The sequence below is a fragment of the Elephantulus edwardii genome, unplaced genomic scaffold, assembly GCF_000299155.1.
Source record: "Elephantulus edwardii isolate Elephantulus edwardi_28Jun2011 unplaced genomic scaffold, EleEdw1.0 scaffold00263, whole genome shotgun sequence".
Classification (NCBI taxonomy): Eukaryota; Metazoa; Chordata; class Mammalia; order Macroscelidea; family Macroscelididae; genus Elephantulus; species Elephantulus edwardii.
The window spans coordinates 2060034-2079172 of NW_006400013.1; the positions used below are offsets into that span (position 1 = coordinate 2060034).

The window sequence follows — 19139 nt, forward strand, 5'->3', positions numbered from 1 at the left end:
TAGGCCACCAGAGCTCCCCTTATTTGTAACTTTTTGAGAAAGTGCCATACTGCCTTCCACAGTGGTTGCACCATACACACTTCATTTTTATAGTGCCCAAATTCCTCATCCTTAATTGGGAGTCTAGAAACATCATGGTAGTTTTAGTCAATAGAATATTGCTTTTTACTTAATTCTGTCTACATCTATACCCATTTTGTTTCTGTATCCCAGTTATATTTTGTGTATCTATAAAAGCAGATATGTGTATAGAATTACATAAGTAGTGATGTATGATCTTTTTTCCCATTTTAATATTACTTCATCTTAGTATCATCTTAGATACTAAGATGAAGTAATATTATTCATCTTAATTTTTTATTTTGATAAATTATTTTAATAAAAATAAATTTTTTATTGTGATAAATATTTTATGAGTAATATTGCTCAGCACATAGCATGCCTATATAGTATTCTACTTTATAGTTATAATTTGTGTCCTACAGATGGCTGCACAGCTTATTTCTAATCTTCCAAATAGTGCTCCTGCAAATAATCTTATATATATGCAGATTTATAAAAGAGGAGTTGATGGATTGAAGGGCATGTGCTTTTGTAGTTTTTATGTTTTCTGCTTGTCTTTGTTATTCCTTGCTTTTCTTAACATGATCTTGTCCTGTTGCCATGGTATCTGTGTATGTTATGTGCTTCTTGCTCTGTGATTTCTCTTTAGGATCCAGCCAAATGATAACTGTTCTCCAGGAGAGTCTGCTGATAAATCCTTGTGTTCATTCCTTGGCGTTTCCTGTCATTTGCGTTCCTTCCACTCTCGTGGAAAATCTGATTTCATAAATTTGCTTTGACTCACCAAAGAGTGTTTTCTTTTGTTTCTATCAAATCTAGGAGTGTTTGTGCTTAGAAATGATGCTGAGTAAATTACTGAGCATAATTCTTAGGTATCCTTACTGTTCTGCTTAGCTTTATAGACTCCAGGTCCTTTCATGTGAAATTTTCATTTAATACTTATTGACTATTTATAAATAGTGAAAGATCTTAAAATACTATTGTTGATATTTTATATTTAAACAATATTCCCCACTCCATGCTCTTCTAAATAAGAACTGTGTTGCTATATATTTTTGTGTGTATTTGTAAACAAAGTTTCATTTTTGTAATTTTATTTTCTGGTGTTTTTTTCCTTTGAACTTGGCCAACCTGTGGTGCCAGATAGAGAGTAGAAATAGCTAAACTTAGCTTATTTTTGTTTTGCACATAATTTAGACTAAGTAATTATTTAAAATGTTTTTGTAAGTGCTAAAGATACTCTAAGCCCGAGCACTTTAATTTCCAATATTTCTTGGGCATTTAGAGGAATAATGATAAGCATTGCTTCTGTTTGAAGCCTATGTTCCTTGTTGATTGTTGCCCTGTTGTTGCCATGTTGCAGCTACGTGCTGTCCCTGCCACAGCACAGCACACAGTGGATAGTGCACAGGTGTGTGGCACAGAGATGCATGTTGTGGCATCACGTGTACATGTGTGTGTGTCACACACTTCAGTGGTGTCTGTTTTATTCTTTGGCCTATTTTTCTCATTTAACTGTAAAGTACCATTTTCTTTGGTCATTCTTTATTGGAATATTTCTTTGCTTTAAGAGCTGGAGAAATGTGGTTTGTTCTTATTGCACCAAAAAGGCTGTCTGGCTGCCACCATGCACTTGAACAGAGTTCCTCTTTCTGGCCCTGTCATTTAGGCTTTCATTTGTGCAGTGTAGTCTCCAGCAATATTGCTCACAGTCTCTTCATGATGTGGATTTTATGCAGCCCTTTCTATAGACATTGAGGAGAAGTGTTAGTATTTATCTCCTGTCACAAACAAGAGAATATGAAGGGCACTATGTTAATAGTGGAGCCACTGTTATTTCCTCTAGCTTCTTTTTCTTCCTAGTACTGGTTTGCCGAGGTGCACCAGTTACAACTCATTTCCTCACTAGTTCACAAAAATCTGCTTGCATGGCATTATTGAAATAATTTGTATAGATAACAGAAACATTGCCCCATATGTGAGAACAGATTCCTTGTAATATGATTACTCAAAACTTAAGGTTGTGTTGGAATGATCCTCTAGATCAGAAATCCATCTTTCAACCTTCATGAGAAACTTCAGAAAATAATATAAGAAATAAGAATCACTCCCCCTCAGTGGCCTGGGGCTGGCCACTGGCCTTTCCTGAGATGCTCAGTCACCACTGTGGGACAGAGCACTGTACACACACATGACAAGTCAGGATAGCAGGGAGCACACCCCTCTGTCCTGGCCCATCCTGCCCGGAGGTTCAGCCCCAAGTTCTGTGATACAGATGCCAGTGACGGGAGGAGAGAAGAAGAAATGAAGAATGATTATGTGCATACATGAAAGTGACACTGGACAGATTGTTTTAAATTGTGATAGTTTAGATCTCATTTTCTGGTAGACATACGCTATGGGATTTTAACCTTTGAGCATCTTTAAGAGAGACTTAGTGGGATGATGGAGAGATTCTTAGTCTGTCCAGGAGACACTGGTAAATCAGGACATCAGTTGAGGGGATCACTACAGGGGTGATTAGCTCAATATTACATAGTTTTCAAATGTATTTTGAGGAATTAGAATGTTTTCTTGAAAAGGAATCTATTGGGCATACAGGCTGTGGAGCCCAAGGTGTGCTCCTAGATCCTAGCCCACTGGTGGGTGGGGTGGGCAGACAAAGCCTCCTGTGACCCAGTGTTTGTGTTTGCTTTAAGGGGCTATCAGCAGCAGGATGCCCATGAGTTCATGCGCTACCTTCTGGACCACCTTCACTTAGAGCTCCAAGGAGGCTTCAATGGTGTTTCCCGCTCAGCAGTTCTGCAGGAGAATCCTACTCTTTCTGCAAGTAACAAGTGTTGCATGTAAGACTAGTTTCCTTGTAATGGTTTAATGGCTTCAGATGTTTCTGTTGGTGCTAATATATATTAAATTGAGCCTGGAAGGGTTTCTTGGGTGTATAAGTGGATTAACATGTATGATTCTAACCCAGAGGGATGGTTTTGCATACTGGTGTAGGTCTAGGTTTCAAGAGTTCTGATTAATGTGTTTGGTGCTAATTGAAGGTTTGAGTCCACCTATAGGTACCCGGCAAGAAAAATCTAGTAAATAAATCACAGAAAACCCTGTGGAACACAGAGTTCTACTTTACACACACACACACACACACACTCTCTCTCTCTCTCTCTCTCTCGTCTCCTTTTTGCCATAAGTAAAAAAAAATTAATAATAAAGACTGCAGTAACTGATTTATTGATTCTAATTGTTAATTGGTATCCATTTTTAAAACTTGAAAAAAAAATAGAAAATATAGATACAGGTTTAGCATGTAAAAGATATTCTCCCAAATGCGTAATGGATAGAAGACTTGATTTTCATATACTGTTCCAAATATTTGTTCAGTTTTTTGTTTTTAAAAATTTAAATAAATGATCTTTAATGTGACGTTTTCTCCAACCTAATTTTTGAAACAAATATTCCTCTTTATTTCAACTTTATTGAATGTGCCCAAAGAAATTAAGAGAGTTACATTACTTTAAAATATTTATTGTTTTCAAGATATGGGGGGAGGATCCAGGATCCTACAATCTAAATGCATAGCCAAATTAAATTTAAATCAACCGTCCATATACATTTTGTTTTATAACATTAGTTAGAGCACCCCCAATGTAATTGCACTTTTCTCACATCCTCCCTGTAATCCTCATTTCCATTAATTTTTTCTCTTACTCTTTTCTGCCTTCTCGCCTTTATTCATGGGATAATGCTGCTATTTTGACCTTAAATTGTTGGATGTGCTGAGGAGTAGTGCCTCCCCACTGCCTTTAATCTCTTCAAGGACATTACTTACACAAATGGGTTTTTTATTGAGGGTGAGGGGTGTGTGTGTGTGTGTAAGACTTGTTTATAGCAACAATAAAAAAAGACAAAGTTATTGCCATAGAGTCAGAACCATCTCATAGCTGACCCTCCAGCAAGTTTTCAGAAACTGTACATCACTCAGGAGGAGAGAGCTCATCTTTCTCCCAAGGAGCAGCTAGTGGCCTTGAACTGCCTGCCTTTGGTTTGACAGTGTAACTCCTTACCCACTAGGTCACCAAAGATCCTTATATTAATGTTCAGCACTTTCCATTATAAAGTCATCTCTCCAGACATAAAAATAACAGAATCTGTATTAAATTTCTTTTGCCTCTTTTTCCCCCCCTGAAATTTGATGACTGTCTAAAAAGATCTAAAATGGATTCTAGTTTATGTTGTTCAAAGTAAAATAAGTGAGAGACCTTTCAGAAATTTGCTTAGAAGGCAGTTCCCTTTTCCTGAAAGATGTCCTTACCTGTGTGAGGGAGATTATCTTGTCTTAAGTATAGGCACAAATGTGGTCTGTTGATTAGCACAGAGGAAGACCTTCAGGATGGTGCTACACCCGTGTTAGTTCTGGAGAAAGTAATGGGATTGGAAGTGGGATCTGGGAAAGATCTGCTGCTTTTCCCTTTTATTTTATCTGTTCTGTAGAGAGGGAGCTCTGGTGGCCTGTTGATAAGCTGTGATGCAGTCCCAAAGGCACATGGTTTGAATCCACCACCTGCTTCCTAGGAAAAAGATGGGCAGTCTCCTCCCATGCGATTTACTGCCTTTGACAGGCCATTGGAGAGTCAGCTACTAATCAGTTCCAACCGGACGGTATACAACAACAACATTTTGTATTGCTTTGATGTTTCTAAATTATTCGTAATTTAAGTGAATAATACACATATTTCTGCAAAGGAGTCCCTTATGGGGACCTTGCAAATACTCATTTTAGTTTTTCAAGTGTGAAAAAAAAATGTTTTTACTGAGCTGCTTTTTCCTCTGTGGTTGTTTCTTTAGAAATGGGGCATCTACTGTTGTCACGGCTATATTTGGAGGCATTCTGCAGAATGAGGTTAACTGTCTGATATGTGGGACAGAATCTAGAAAGTTTGACCCATTCCTAGGTAAGACATACTTGACATGTGGATATATGATACTTTATTAAAATAAGAACTTAATATTTCCTTTGAAAGTTAGCAGTGATAAATCTTTAGAAATATGCTTACTATAGAACTTCTTTTTCCACTGAATATAATTAAATGCTTTTTCAACAGCCTGTTTTCCTATCTTCTTTTAAGACCTTTCATTAGATATTCCAAGTCAGTTCAGAAATAAGCGCTCTAAGAATCAAGAAAATGGACCAGTTTGTTCACTACGAGGTAAGGAGACTTTAATATTCTTGAGTTATTTCTCTCTCTCCCCTGATTGCTTAGTAAGTTCCTAAGTTCCTCTTGGCATGTACTATGTGGTTAGTATTAGTATCTTTTGTAAGTTTGTGTTGTATCTTTATTCAAGCCCCCTTTTAGAATTGAAAAGAAAGAACAGTTTTATAAATGATGGTGTTATTTATTTTGTGTGAATAATAGTTTGAGAAATGTATTGCTGATAACACAGGAAATCATTGGTTAAGGATAAAGCTTTGTTAATTGCAAGATGATTAAAAATTCACATTTGCTTTGGGATACTTTGAACAGTTTTTTTCTCTAGCTAAGTGCTAATGACTTTAATCAAGGCAGATGACCTTATTTAAAATTTATTCCTAATCACAAATATACACATTGGTCATCATTACAATTATTAATTGTTCTTGTTAGAAAAAGAAGAAACACACCACACCAAGATAAAGGTAAACAACCCATTCACAAAATGGACACAGAATATGAACAGACACTTCACCAAAGAAGACATTCAGATGGTAAACAAGCACATGAAGTGTTCAAAATCCCTAGGTCTAAGAGATGCAAGTCAAAACAACTATGAGATATCATCTTAACCCCAGAAACAATAGCAGAATTCAACAGAGCAGCAAACAATAAATGTTGGCAAAGTTGTGGAGAAACTGGAACCCTTATTCACTGTTGGTGCGAGTGTAAAATGTGTGCAACCACTATGGAAGGCTGTATGGCACTTTCTCAAAAAGTTGGAAAAAGAAATACCATTTGACCCAGCAATTCCACTACTGGGAATATACACCAAAGAAAACCATAACCGCCATACAAGCAGATCTATACACACCTATGTTTATTGCAGCTTTGTTCACATTAGCAAAGATATGGAAACAACCAAAGTGCGTGTCAACAAATGAATGGCTAGAGAAGCTGTGGTAGAGTCACACAGTGGAATACTATGCACCACTGAAAATCAGGAACTCATTGTGCAAGAATGAAGATTTTTTTTTTCAAAGAGAAAAGCAAACTGGCAGGGTGGGTAGGGAGGAAGATGTGCAGCAATAAATGAGTGGAAATCCAGGTTCCCTATAAACTTTCGTTAAGATTTCAGTTAACATTTCTCTAAAAAATTAGAAAGAAAATAAGGTAGGAAAAGAGAAAGAGGACGTAATCTTAGCTCTTTCGTGAAGTAATTCTACAAAAAGGATAAAAACCATAATTTTCGTTCAGTGCTGTATGTTTTATCATTATTAGCTCTTTTTAAGGAATATTGCCATAATTTAAAAATGTGTGAAATTTGGCTTTTGTGGAATCGAAATGAAAATATGGTTGTAAGTAAGTTGTTAGGTGCTGTCAAGTCAACTGTGACTCACAGCGACCATATGAAGGACAGATCAGAGCCTGGCCCTGTCCTTACACTATCCTCATGGTTGCCCATAGGCTCAACTCTGTTGGTACAGACACTGTGTTGAGGGTCTCTCTCTGACCCTCCATCTTACTCAACTTGATATCGCTTTTCAAAGACTGATCCCTCCTGACAACATGGTCAAAATATGTGAGATGATGTTTCACCATCCTGGCTCTAAGGAACACTCTGGCTGTACTTCCTCCAAGAAGTTTGTTCTTTTAATAGGCCATGAGATGCTAAGTACTCTTCTCCAACACCTCAATTCAAAGGCATAGATTCTTTTTCTGTCATCCATATTCATTATCAAACTTTCAGATGCATAGGAAACGATTGAAAATACCATTTCTTACGTCAGGCACACCTTGGCCTTTATATGGATATCATTATTCCTGTAGCACTTTGGAGAGGTACTTTGCAGATTTTCACAATTCAGCCTGTGTTTTGATTTCTTGACTGCTGTTACCAGGGGTATTAAATATGAATTCAGGTAAAATAAAATTGACAGTGTTAGTCTTTCCTCCATCTTTCATGATGTTGCCTATTGGTCCAAGGTGAAGATAGTAACTTTAAAACACAAAAAAATTCTTTTAGAACTATACTGTCTAATATGGTATATACTTGTACATGATTTTACATAACTTGCTTTGGGCATATTATAAAAAGGAATTAGTCCCAGGAAAAAGACCTCGTGCCAGGTAAAGGATCAACAGAAAAAGGAAGATCAGCAGTGAGGTGACTGACAGCAGGAGCTGCAGCGATGGGTTTATGCAAGTCAGAGATTGTGAGGATGGTGTGGAATCAGACAACGTACATAGAGTTCTATTGTACATGGAGGCATGATGAGCAGGAGCCAGCTCCAAGGCACCTGATAATTATAGGCAGAGGGACTATTAACATTTTAATTAATGAAAATAAAACAAGAAGTTTAATTCCTTCATTGCAGTAACCACATTTCATGTAGCCACGTATGTATTGGGTTACAGATTTCAGAAAGGTCTGTTGGTCAGTGTCTGTAGAATCAGATTATACCAGTGAGAATAAAGCTTCCTGTTGGAGGATAAGCAGCCTTCTTGCTATCATGGTATTAAATGAATTGTGAGACATTTGCTTGTTAAAGCAGCAGCAGCAAATTTCTTTCTGTGACACTGTTGGTGGTAGTTTGGGAATACCTTACGGGGTCATGATCGTTGGGTGACTGAAAGAGATAGGAACAAAGCACTTCTGTGTATGAGAGCAGTGTGTGAATGCTGCCACATCTCTCCTTTCCTATCCAGCCAGTGCTGAATGCTGTCGTTGAACAGGAACATGCATGAAATTTAAGTATGTGCTTTCCACTCTACTTCCCCCCAAAATATTTGGCTATAGGATATTTCTCCGAAATGTGTTGTTTTGGTTTTTTGGTGTTTTTTTTTTTTTGCTAATAGAAATTAACATGCTTGAGATCACATGTCAGACTTACTTCCTCCTCTGTCTAGGACATGGCTTGCTAACTTAATCATAAATACTATTTGATTATTTAGAGAGGAAATCTGGGGAAATTAAATTATCAGAAAAATTAATGTCAATGTATATAATTTAAATTTGATTATGACTTCACTTTTTTAAATTCTTGAAGAATTGTTATAATACTGACATTAGTAAAATGTGAAATGCCAAGTAAATATATTTGATAATATTTCCTAAATGCCTAACAATACCAGTAAACCCAGTGGTCCTAGGCTGGAAGACCCAGATGCTGGTTTGTACAGGGTTTATTTTTTCTTACCTCTCTTCTGTCTCCCTATATTCCATCTGGGGTGCATGTGGCTCTTTTGTCTTCCTTCTGATTGTAGTTCTTACATTTCCCAAAGTACGCAGTACCCAACAGTTTCTTTTCCTTCAGACCATTGAGGTGTGTACCTGTCTCTGCTGGATCTGTACTATAAACAAGAAAACTAGCAAGGCAGATGTCATTGATTTACCATACAAGGTCGTATTTTTCTTGGCACAGATTTGTTAAAATCTCATGGGACTGGAATACTGTACTGCATTGAAAAATGAACTCATGAAATATTATACAAAATGGGTGACCTTGGAGGACATTATGCTGAATGAAATACCTCAGTCACAAAAGGACAGATACTGCATAGTGTCACTGTTGTAAAATGAGACTGATGTAGGGGGAGGGAGACTGAGGTAGAGGGGATAAATAATGTATACTGTATTGAAACATATGAGTGAGAGAACTGTTTCAAATGGATATGTGATCAGGTATTGTCATGACAGGAACTGCAGAGTAGAGTGGACTTGGGGGGAGGGATTGTATAACAATGAAAGACTTTTACTTTTCAAAGAGAAGAGCTAATTGGGGGAAGGGCTGGGCAGGGAGAAAAGTGCAACAATGAATGAATAGAAATCCAAAGTCTCTATAAACTTTCATTAAAATTAATTTTACAATATTAATATAAAAAACCCAAGAAAAACCAAATTTCATGTGACTGATGTTAGCTTCAGGGAGCCTGGACCATATTGAGGGGCTTGAGTTTGGTGTCAGCGTGGCTTCTGTGTTTTCAGCTACTTTCCTTTGGGTTCTCATGTCTGATATATTTTGTTAGTGGCTTAATGTTGCCTTTAAAAAGTAATAAATAAGGCCTAATAATCCTTCACTTTTTCTCTTTTTTAAAAAAATCATTTTATTATGCTTTAATCCCTATACCACCAGCCCCTCTTGAGTGATCGTATCAACTGTTGTCCAGTCACTTCTAGCTCAGAGTGACCACCTTCAGGTTCTGGCACTGTATATTTCTGTGATGAGAGATAGCTTATCTTCGTCAGAGTGACTGATGGAATCAAATTGCCAACCTTTTGGTTAATAGCTTAACACATAGCACACTAGACTGCCGGGCTTCCGAGCTCCTTCAGGATGGAACTAACTCATTACAGACCCTCCAGTGAGTTTTCAGGGTCTGTTCTCATGGCGTGGTGGTAAGAAGCTGCACTGCAATCCTGAAGGCACATGGTTTAGATCCACCAGCTGCTGTACGGGAGGATGCTCAGTATCCTCCTGTGCACTTAACTGCCTCTGAAAATCCACTGGAGGGTCAGTGGTAAGTTGGTTCTGACTTGATGGTACACAACAACAACTATATGGGAGGAGATTGGCCATCCACCCTTGGAGCAGCTGCTCGATTCTGACCACTGGCCTTTGGGTTGGCAGTGCACCTCTCTTACCCACTCGGCCCTGGAGCTCTTTTCTCTTGGTAACAGTGGTAAACAACAAAGAGAACGAGTCTGTCAGAGTCTGTGGGGAGGGGCTGTAGGGAGCTACTGCAGGAGGGGCACTGAGTTTCCATTTCAGGTGAGATAAAACTTTTAGAAATGCCTAGAGGTGGTGACAGTACAGCATACTGAATGCTGTTAATGCCACTGAATTGTACCCTTAAAAATGGCTAAGTCGACTGAGAAAAACGGGATAAATTATGTATACTGCATTGAAACAGCTGAGGGAGAGAAAATTTAAAAGCAATATATGATAGGGTATTATGGTTATCCCAAGAGTCCAGAATGAAGGTTGCGTAGTGGAGTGTACTCGGGGTGGTAGGGGATTGTATACCAATGAAAGAATCTTTCTTTTGCTTTTCAAAGAGAGGAGTGAACTGGGCGGGAGGAGGGCTTTGCAGGGAGAAAAGTGCAACAATGAATGAATGGGAATCCAAAATCTCTCTAAATGTTCATTAAAATTAATAAAATAAAATTTTTAAAAAAAGGCTAAGTCACAAAAGGAAAAATAGTGTTGTAAGATCACTGTTAAATATTTTTAAAAAAGCATTTTTCACAGAAACATCCTTTGACAGTTATTATTACTCTGAGCTGCAGACCCTTTTTTGCCCAGCAGTGTGTTGTTTTAGTTAACTTGTACCCATTCTTTTATTAACTGGAGCTGGAGATAGGTGATTACCTGAAAAGTGTCTTGGTTTACACAAGAACTGTCCTCCTTTTTAGATCTATAATTATTAAACTTAATTTTCATTTGAAAAGGAAAGACGGTAAGAAATGTGTATGGGATTGAAGTTCTTTTTTAAAAATAAAATTTTATTTTAATTGTGATTTAACAGGATTAAAGTTCAATAACTAAAAATATGCACATTGTGGGAGGCTAAAATAGCTCTATTTTTACAACATGACAAGGATAGTTTTGGGAAAAGAGAAAAGGAAAACATAGCTCAGTTCACAAATAGAGGTCAAAATCCTAAACAAATACTAGCAAGTAGAATCCAATAATTTACTCTGTAAATTTCCAGTACTATATTGAGATCAAATAGGATTTATTCCAATAATGCAAGGATGATTTAGCTTTTGAAAAGAATAAATTAAAGGGAAGACAAATCAAAATGCTCAAATAGGTTTTGACAAAATTTCAAATCCGTTACTGAGAGACAGAAACATTCTGGGCAAGCTGCTGTTGTTGTTATGTGCCGTCGAGTCGTTTCCGACTCATAGTGACCCTATGCACAACAGCCCTAAACCCTGCTCTATCCTGCGCCAACCGCACCGCCTCTGACACACCCATCCCGATTACCCCAGTCACCGAATCAGGCCATCTCATAGAGGGTCTTCCCCTCCTGCGCTGTCCCTCCACCCTCCCAAGCATGATGTCCCTCTCCAAGGACTCATCCCTCCTGGCAACATGTCCAAAGTATGTCAGACGAAGCCCCAGAATCCTTGCCTCCAAGGAGTAGCTTGGTTTAATCCTCTCCAAGATGAATCTGTTTTTTTTCCTGGCAGACCATGGTACATTCAGTACTCTTCTCCAGCACCACAGCTCAAAAGCATCCACTCTCCTTCTGTCCTCCCTAGTCATTGTCCAACTCTCTGATGCATAACAAGCGATTGCAAAGACCATGGCCTGTATCAGGCACACCTTAGTCTCCAGAGAGACACTGTTGCTCCTGAGTACCTTAGAGAGGTCCCTAACAGCAGACTTTCCCATCGCGATACCCTTTTTGATTTCCTGACTGCTGGTGCCAAGAGTGTTGACCGTGGAGCCGAGCAAACTGAAGCTGTGAACACTCTCAATCTCTTCGTCATCCATCCTGACGCTGCCAATTGGTCCAGTGGCGAGAATCTTTGTCTTCTTGACATTGAGCCTCAGTCCATACTGAAGGCTGCAGTCCTTGACCCTTCGCAGCAAGTGCATGAGGTCCTCCTCAGTTTCAGCAAGCAGGGTTGTGTCATCTGCATAACGGAGATTGTTAATAGATCACCAATCCTGATGCCACAATTCTCATAGAGCCCAGCCTCTCAGATAATCTGCTCTGCATACATGTTGAAAAGGTATGGAGAAAGGATGCATCCCTGGCGTACACCCTTCCCAATTTTGAACCATGCAGTGTTACCCTGCTCTGTTCTGACTACTGCCTCTTGGTCCAAGTATAGGTTTCGCATTAGCACAATTAAATGTTCTGGGATTCCCATTCTTCTCAGAGTCAGCCACAGTTTGTTATGATCCACACAGTCAAATGCCTTTGCATAATCAATGAAACACAGATAGACATTCTTCTGGTATTCTCTGCTTTCAGCCAAGATCCATCTAACATCAGCAACAATATCCCTAGTACCACGACCCCTTCTAAACCCAGCCTGGACTTCCGGCAGTTCTCTGCTGATGTGCTGTTCTAATCGTTTTTGGATGATCTTCAGTAGAATCTTGCTTGCATGTGAAATCAATGACACTGTTCTGTAGTTTCCACACTCAGTTGGGTCACCTTTCTTTGGAATGGGAACAAATATAGATCTCTTCCAGTCAGTTGGCCAAGTGGTTGTTCTCCAGATTTCTTGGCACAACTTGGTGAGCACATCCAGGGCAACATCTGTTATCTGAAATACTTCAATTGGTATACCATCTATTCCTGGGGCCTTATTTTTTGCTATTTCCTTCAAAACAGCTTGAACTTCTTCCTTCATCACCATAAGCTTTTGTTCATATGTTATTTCTTTAAATTCCTCTGTATCTGCCAATTCCTTTCTATATAATGACTCAGTATATTCGCAAGCTAGGAGTAGAAATATTAATTTATAAGGATTATGCATCAGAGCCTGACACTGGTCATCACAGTTACTGGAGAGCACCAGCAATTTTCCATAACGTCAGGAATCACAGCCATGAAGCCATTATCACCCAGCCCTCTCCCGCAGGGCCACGGCAATACTCCAGAAAAAGAAATTTGAGTAAATAACAGAATAAATACCAGATTAACATTTGCAGATAAATTGGCTACATTTCTAGAACATTTCAAGAAAATCAGTTGGAAAAATAAGAGAGAATGTTTAACAATAGCGGCCTCTGTGCAGTGTGACTGATTGCCATTTGAGGGCCTTATAATTCTCTTTTTTAAAATCAATCTTTTTTTTAACATCTTTTTAAGACAATCAAATAAAATAATGTTTTTTTTAAAAAATAAAAACATTTCTTTGATGAATGTTTTAAATATAGAGCTAAAAAGTTTAGTAAGTTGATCATATATTAATACAAAAGTGACTAGAAACACTAAACCAGAAACGAACCGTGGTTGCTTTTTTCATACAGCAAAAGGCCCTATTACAGTGGTAGTCAAAACTGAAACATACTTAAGGCTAAATACTATGACAGATGTGTAAGATCTGGATGTAGGAAGTTACACAGCTTTATCCAGAGGGTGGATAAAAACCTGAGTAAACACAACTAAGTCACATTTTGGGATGAGTTATATTAGAAATATCATTCTTCTTTTACTCTCTTCTAATTGGTTCAGAAATTTCTCTGCATCCCAGAGGTACGTGGTTCGAATCCACCAGATGTTCTTCTAGAGAAGGAGGTACCAGTCAGATCCGATTTAATGGTACACACACACACACACACACACACACGCTAATATTTTAAAAAATTTAAAAAAACAAATTTCTCTGTAAACAGAAATCCTCACAGAGGGATAAAAAGAGTTTTAAAATGAAGATTAAGGGCCAAGGTAAAGATAGGTAAGGTAGAAAATGACTTAGAAGTGCTAAAGTGGCATGAACTGGTATAAATATGTGTTCCTGAGAACTTAGTATATGGCAAGATAAAGTTCGAAATGAGCTGTATTAGGCATCCATGTAAGTGATTCTTAATTTGGGAAAACATTAAGGTAATTGCTACAGCATATCATTTTCCAGATTTTATGAAAAATAAAACTATGAGGATATGATAGGGAAACTTCTTAAAATTTCATTTTGATGTAAGGAAAATCGTTCTGAAATCTCAAAAGCCAGTACTTGTATAAGACAAGAACCTGACAGAAGGAATTTTCACTGAGATGAATCCCAGAAAAGTCTGTCAGTCAGGAGATGCATGAGAAGAAAGACAAGGCTTCCCTATCCAGGTTTCAGCTCTCCCCGCTTTGCTGAAATCATTGGTTTACCATACAATGCTAAATCGCCATAAACTAGGAACTTCTAATGCATCACCATCAGAACCAACTCATAGCCACTGCCATTGGGTTTCTAAAGCTGTGAACTGAGTAAGGAGAGATTGTATATATACTTTTCCTAGGGATTTGAACCACCAAGGAGATTTAAAATAGGTCTTGGGAAAAGTGTGAGAGTAAGGGGAAAAAAAGGTAAAATGGTCAGTTTACCACCTGAAAAAAAGAAATGACACACTTCTAGTCTAGAAAATACATGTAAACCTAGATTGGCAAAATAATAAAGATACATAATACCCTTTGTGAAGGTTTTGAAATTGGGTACTCTCTTGGCACTCTGTGACTCATAGTGACCCTGTAAACAACAGATCTGAACCTTGCCCTAGATCCTGCCCCATATCATGATGATCGATGTGCTCCAGCCCAGTGTTAGCATCTCTGTGTTGGCAAGGATGGTGAAACTTTGTGTCACATGCTTTGAGCATGTTATCGGGAGGGACCAGTCCTTGGAGGAAGACATCATGCTGGGGAAAGTGAAGGGTGAGAGGAAGACCTTCAACAAAGTGGATTGACAGTTGGCATTAGGAGGAGAAAATGGTAGGGTTTTTGGTTTTGTTTTAGGTGGGAGATGGGGGGTGGAGGTGGGGTAGTTGGTGTTAGGTGCCATCAAGTTAAGTAGGACCTGGTCCACGCTATCCATGACAGAAGGATGCCTTTGAGTTGTGGCCCTGGAGAAGAGTACTGAAAATCCCATGGACTTCTGAAAGAACGAACAGATAAACAGATTTGTCCTGGAAAGAGTGTGGCCAGAATGTTCCTTTGAGGCAAGGATGGTGAAGCTTTGCTTTTATACTTTGGACATGTTGCTAAGCAAGGCTCTTCCTTGGAAGGGACAACATGCTTGGAAAGATGGAAGGTCAGTGAAGGAGTGGAAGACTCCCAGCATGATGGATTGACACTGTTACTTTAGCAGTGGGTTCTAGTGTCTCAGATGATGAGGATGGCACAGGATAGGGCAGGGTTCAAGTTGGCCCTTCATAGGGTCACTGTGAGTTGTACTTGACTTGATGGCATCTACCAACAACAACAACAACTGCTATTCATTGCTATTGAATTGGAAAACAGCTTATAGCTGACCCTTTAGCAGATTTTCAAAGGCTGTGTGAGCTTTGAGGTGAAATTTCATCTTTATGCTGTGGTTACCTGTTAAACTGTAGTACATTTTAGAGTCATTTGAGCTTTCCAAATATTTAAAATAGGCCAGTGTTAAATCCTTAAATATCAAGGATATGCTGGGTGCATTTCTCTAAGTTTGTTTGAATGTATACATGCTTCATTCTGGGTTTCCTTATTATAAAGAAATATATACTCATTCTAAAATTTAGGGGGAATCCTACAAAGAGAGTAAACATCCTCTGCTATCCCTCTAAGCTCTATCTCCAGTGGTTTGAACTCCCCAGAAACTCCTCCTCCTCCTTGGGTGAAGGGTGGGCAGTCTCCTGTCGGTGTCTGATGGCCCCAGAAGACAGAGGAGGGTCAGCTGTCAGCTGGTTGGTCTCAGTCAGTTGGAATTATGGTGTGGGTGATTAGCCCACCTTGTGGCACTAACTCTGGTTAAGGATTTTTATGCTTAAAAACATTTTAGTAGTTGTTTCATAACTCAGCAGTTGGGACTTGAGAATTTACTGTTTCGTCCACTTTTTTTTTTTTTTTTGTGGATGATGTTGCTTTTAAACCCACAGTCACTGCTAACTGGGCAGCAGGCTTTCAGGAGAGCTGTCGTGGGCACACTTTTCTGCCACAGATGTGGCTGGGGTGCAGTGGCAGTGTAGGGCTCCCAAGTCTGTGAAGAGCAAGAACAGAGAGAGTGTTTCTCACATGGGCTGCCATTGCTCAAACTGTGTGTGTGCTGATCCAGGTGCCTCTGGTGTAGCTCACTCATGGCCGTCTGGCTGATCTGGTCACCTCACGTTGGTTTATCTTATACCTTCTGCGCATGCATGCACCCAGTACACCCACCCTGGAAGTTTAAGCCAGGGAGGCGAGAAGAAAGTGGCCAGGGAGGACAGTGGGGAAGAAACCGAGACTGGGAGAAGGTGTAAGTGATCTTTGTGTTGGAGAGGGAGTGCATGCAGGAAAGAGGCCCCAGAGGGCACCTGTGTTTCCAGAAAAGGACCAGAGTGATGGTCAGGCAGTTACTAAGCTGTGGGTTCCCATTGGGACTTGTGGAGTTGCTTTGAGGTATTGATCTGTTGATTGTTTCAGTAATTTCAGTGCTTCTGAGGATATCATATTGCAGAAAATTAGGAGCTCTAGTCTTTGCACTTGCGTGCTATGCTTCAGAGAGCTGGACAGTGACTAGAGGTAATAGAATTGATGTCTTCAAGCTGTGGTACTGGAGAAGAGTGTTGAATATACTATGGACTGCTAGGGGAACAAACAGGTTTGTCCTGGAGAGGGTGAAACTGGGCTGCTCCTTGGAAGCAAGGATTCTGAAGCTTTGTCTGACATATTTTGGACATGTTGTAAGGAGGGACTAGTCCTTGGAGAGGGACATCATGTTTGGGAGAGTGGAGGGACAGCACAGGAGAGAAAGACCCTCGATGAGATAGATCGATTCAGTGATTGGAGTAATGGGCGTAGGTGTGTCAGGTTGGTATGGGATAGAACAGGGTTTAGGGCTCTTGTACATAAGGTCGCTACGAGTTGCAAGTGACTCGACGGCACATAACAACAACATGTAAGTACTGGAGAAGAATGACAGTTTTACACACTAACTTATTAGTGACCCTCTTGATGGCACCTGCATGCACAGGCCTGGGAGAGGCCCTCAGGAAGGGAGGCCCCACAGGGTGGAGCAGGAGTGCCCCCTCACTGGGCAGAGGTTGCTGCCTTCAGGGTTGTGAGTGGGGGTCTCCCCCTACCTGGGCAGCGGGCAGGGAGGCTGTGTGCAGAGCTTCTTAGTATCAGCATTCACGCTGCTCTTTTACTTGGGAAAATTTCAGATACTGATTTTCAGTGTGGAAGAGGATCTTTTTCCTTCCCCTGATCTAATCCCCACCACCACTGAAGGCCACAGCTTTTTGGCATGATCCAACAAGGCATGGCAGACAGAGTCCCGAGCTCAGCTTCAGAGCATCTCAGTGCCATAGAGATCATCTGAAAAGATCCTCCGACCAGCCTGGGATGTAATTGGAGCTCTCAGAGATAGGGGAATTTAGGAGGCCACTGAGGACAGCCACACTTTTTTTTTCCCTTCCAAATTTGGTTTTAGTGTCTGTTACTTGCTTTAGGAAATACAATGCAAAACAAAAGGCCCTGGAAGGTGGGGGGAGGGAGGTGTGTCACTATCAACTAATGTTTGGAAAAGGCTAAAACAAAGAAGTGACACTTGAGTGGATCTAGGGTAAAGCATGTTCCAGGTACTAGGATCAGTGAGCAAAAGTCCATGTGGCATCAGACCTGAGTGTGCCTTTCCTTAGACAGCGGGGTATGTGCTGCAGTTTTTCGCACTAAAGAACAGCAAAGGAATAATTAACACAAGTCAGAATAATGGTTACTTCTGCAGGTTGTGACAGGGAACTGCTCACAGCACTCAGCTGTCCACAGCGCAGCTCGATGGGGGCTGAGGCCCAGGCCCTTCAGGTGCTGGAGTCTCATCCTCAACCTAGGTAAATGGGTATGTGAGTAACTCACCCTTTTCTCTCAGTAGAATCACATTATTATCATAATATATATTATTTCCTACAAAAGAATATATTTTATTTAGACATAAACACATGATTGATTATCCCAGGAGCTAGCAACTTTTCTCTGTTACATATTCTAGGCTTTGTGGCACATAAGGTCTTTATTGCAACTACTCACCTCCCGATATGTGAAAACAGCCAACGTTATTGTTCCAACAAAACTTTATTTACAAACCTAGACTGCTGGCTTGGCTTGGGAATGCACAGTTAAATCTTTAAAAGAAAACTATGTGGATTTTTCAGGTCAGAGTGGAAAGTCTGGGACAAGATTCGCTAGCACTTTAGGAGATGATGTGGTTTACATGGTAGCCTTTAATTTATACCTATGAAAAGATTTGGTCTAAATTTGACATTTTTTAGTAACTAAGGCTTTGCCCTCTATGCTCCAAGATACTGAGATAAAATGGTTCTTTGGACTTTTATTTCTTCAGGAAACTCTTTCTTAGGAACCATTCAGTCTAATTCTTTATAATATAATTATGTAATATAGTAATTATAGAATTATAATTCTTTCTAATTAATCATAGCAAAAGTAACAGTAATACCATCTGTCATGACTTTACCATCACTGCACCAGGGGTCTCACACACATCTCTTGTCCTCATGGTTCTTCACCGGAGGTGCTATTTGTTGTCTTCACTTTGAAACTGAGAAAGGTTGACTTTCCTGAGAACATCCAGCAAATACTGTTCTCACTCTTTCAGCTCCATAGGTTGGATCTCTGCTGTCCGGTGCCTCTAATTTAATCCAGATACTATCAATTTTATTTTAGATTGTCTCCGCAGTTTTACTGACTTAGAAGAACTTGATGAAACAGAGTTATATATGTGCCACAAATGCAAAAAGAAGCAAAAATCCACAAAAAAGTTTTGGATTCAAAAGTTACCCAAGGTAAGTGAGAAATGTCACAAATGCTTTTTATAGCTTATATGAAGTGTTCTATACTGGCCTCTAGATTTTGCAGTTTTGAGAATATTTAAGATATGCATGGAAAGAAGCAATGTCAAAGATGAAGAAACTAATAACGTAAAATATTTTTTGAGAGGCGTTATTGAGTAGTTGTTTTTGATTGAAAGTTACATTTGATGTTTGTTTATAATCCTTGTTTTTTTCTCTGTCATTCAGGTGCTATGCTTACATTTGAAAAGGTTTCACTGGACAGCATACTTAAGAAACAAAGTTGACACATATGTAGAATTTCCCCTGAGAGGTCTAGACATGAAATGCTACTTGTTAGAGGTAAGAGGATTAGCTTTGTTAGCATAGTGAAAATAGAATTAGT

The 19139-nt window shown here is 39.4% G+C and overlaps 1 protein-coding gene across 2 annotated transcripts in view; it reads left to right on the forward strand.

Moving 5' to 3' along the window:
* USP3 (ubiquitin specific peptidase 3) overlaps positions 1-19139 on the forward strand; it is a 110592-nt gene that overhangs the window by 88181 nt on the left and 3272 nt on the right. For both annotated transcript variants that reach the window (XM_006899614.1, XM_006899613.1), the window contains 5 exons: positions 2763-2909; positions 4912-5018; positions 5193-5273; positions 18630-18748; positions 18983-19096. In XM_006899614.1, the coding sequence (XP_006899676.1) occupies positions 2763-2909; positions 4912-5018; positions 5193-5273; positions 18630-18748; positions 18983-19096 (568 nt within the window). The remainder of the gene's footprint in view (positions 1-2762; positions 2910-4911; positions 5019-5192; positions 5274-18629; positions 18749-18982; positions 19097-19139) is intronic.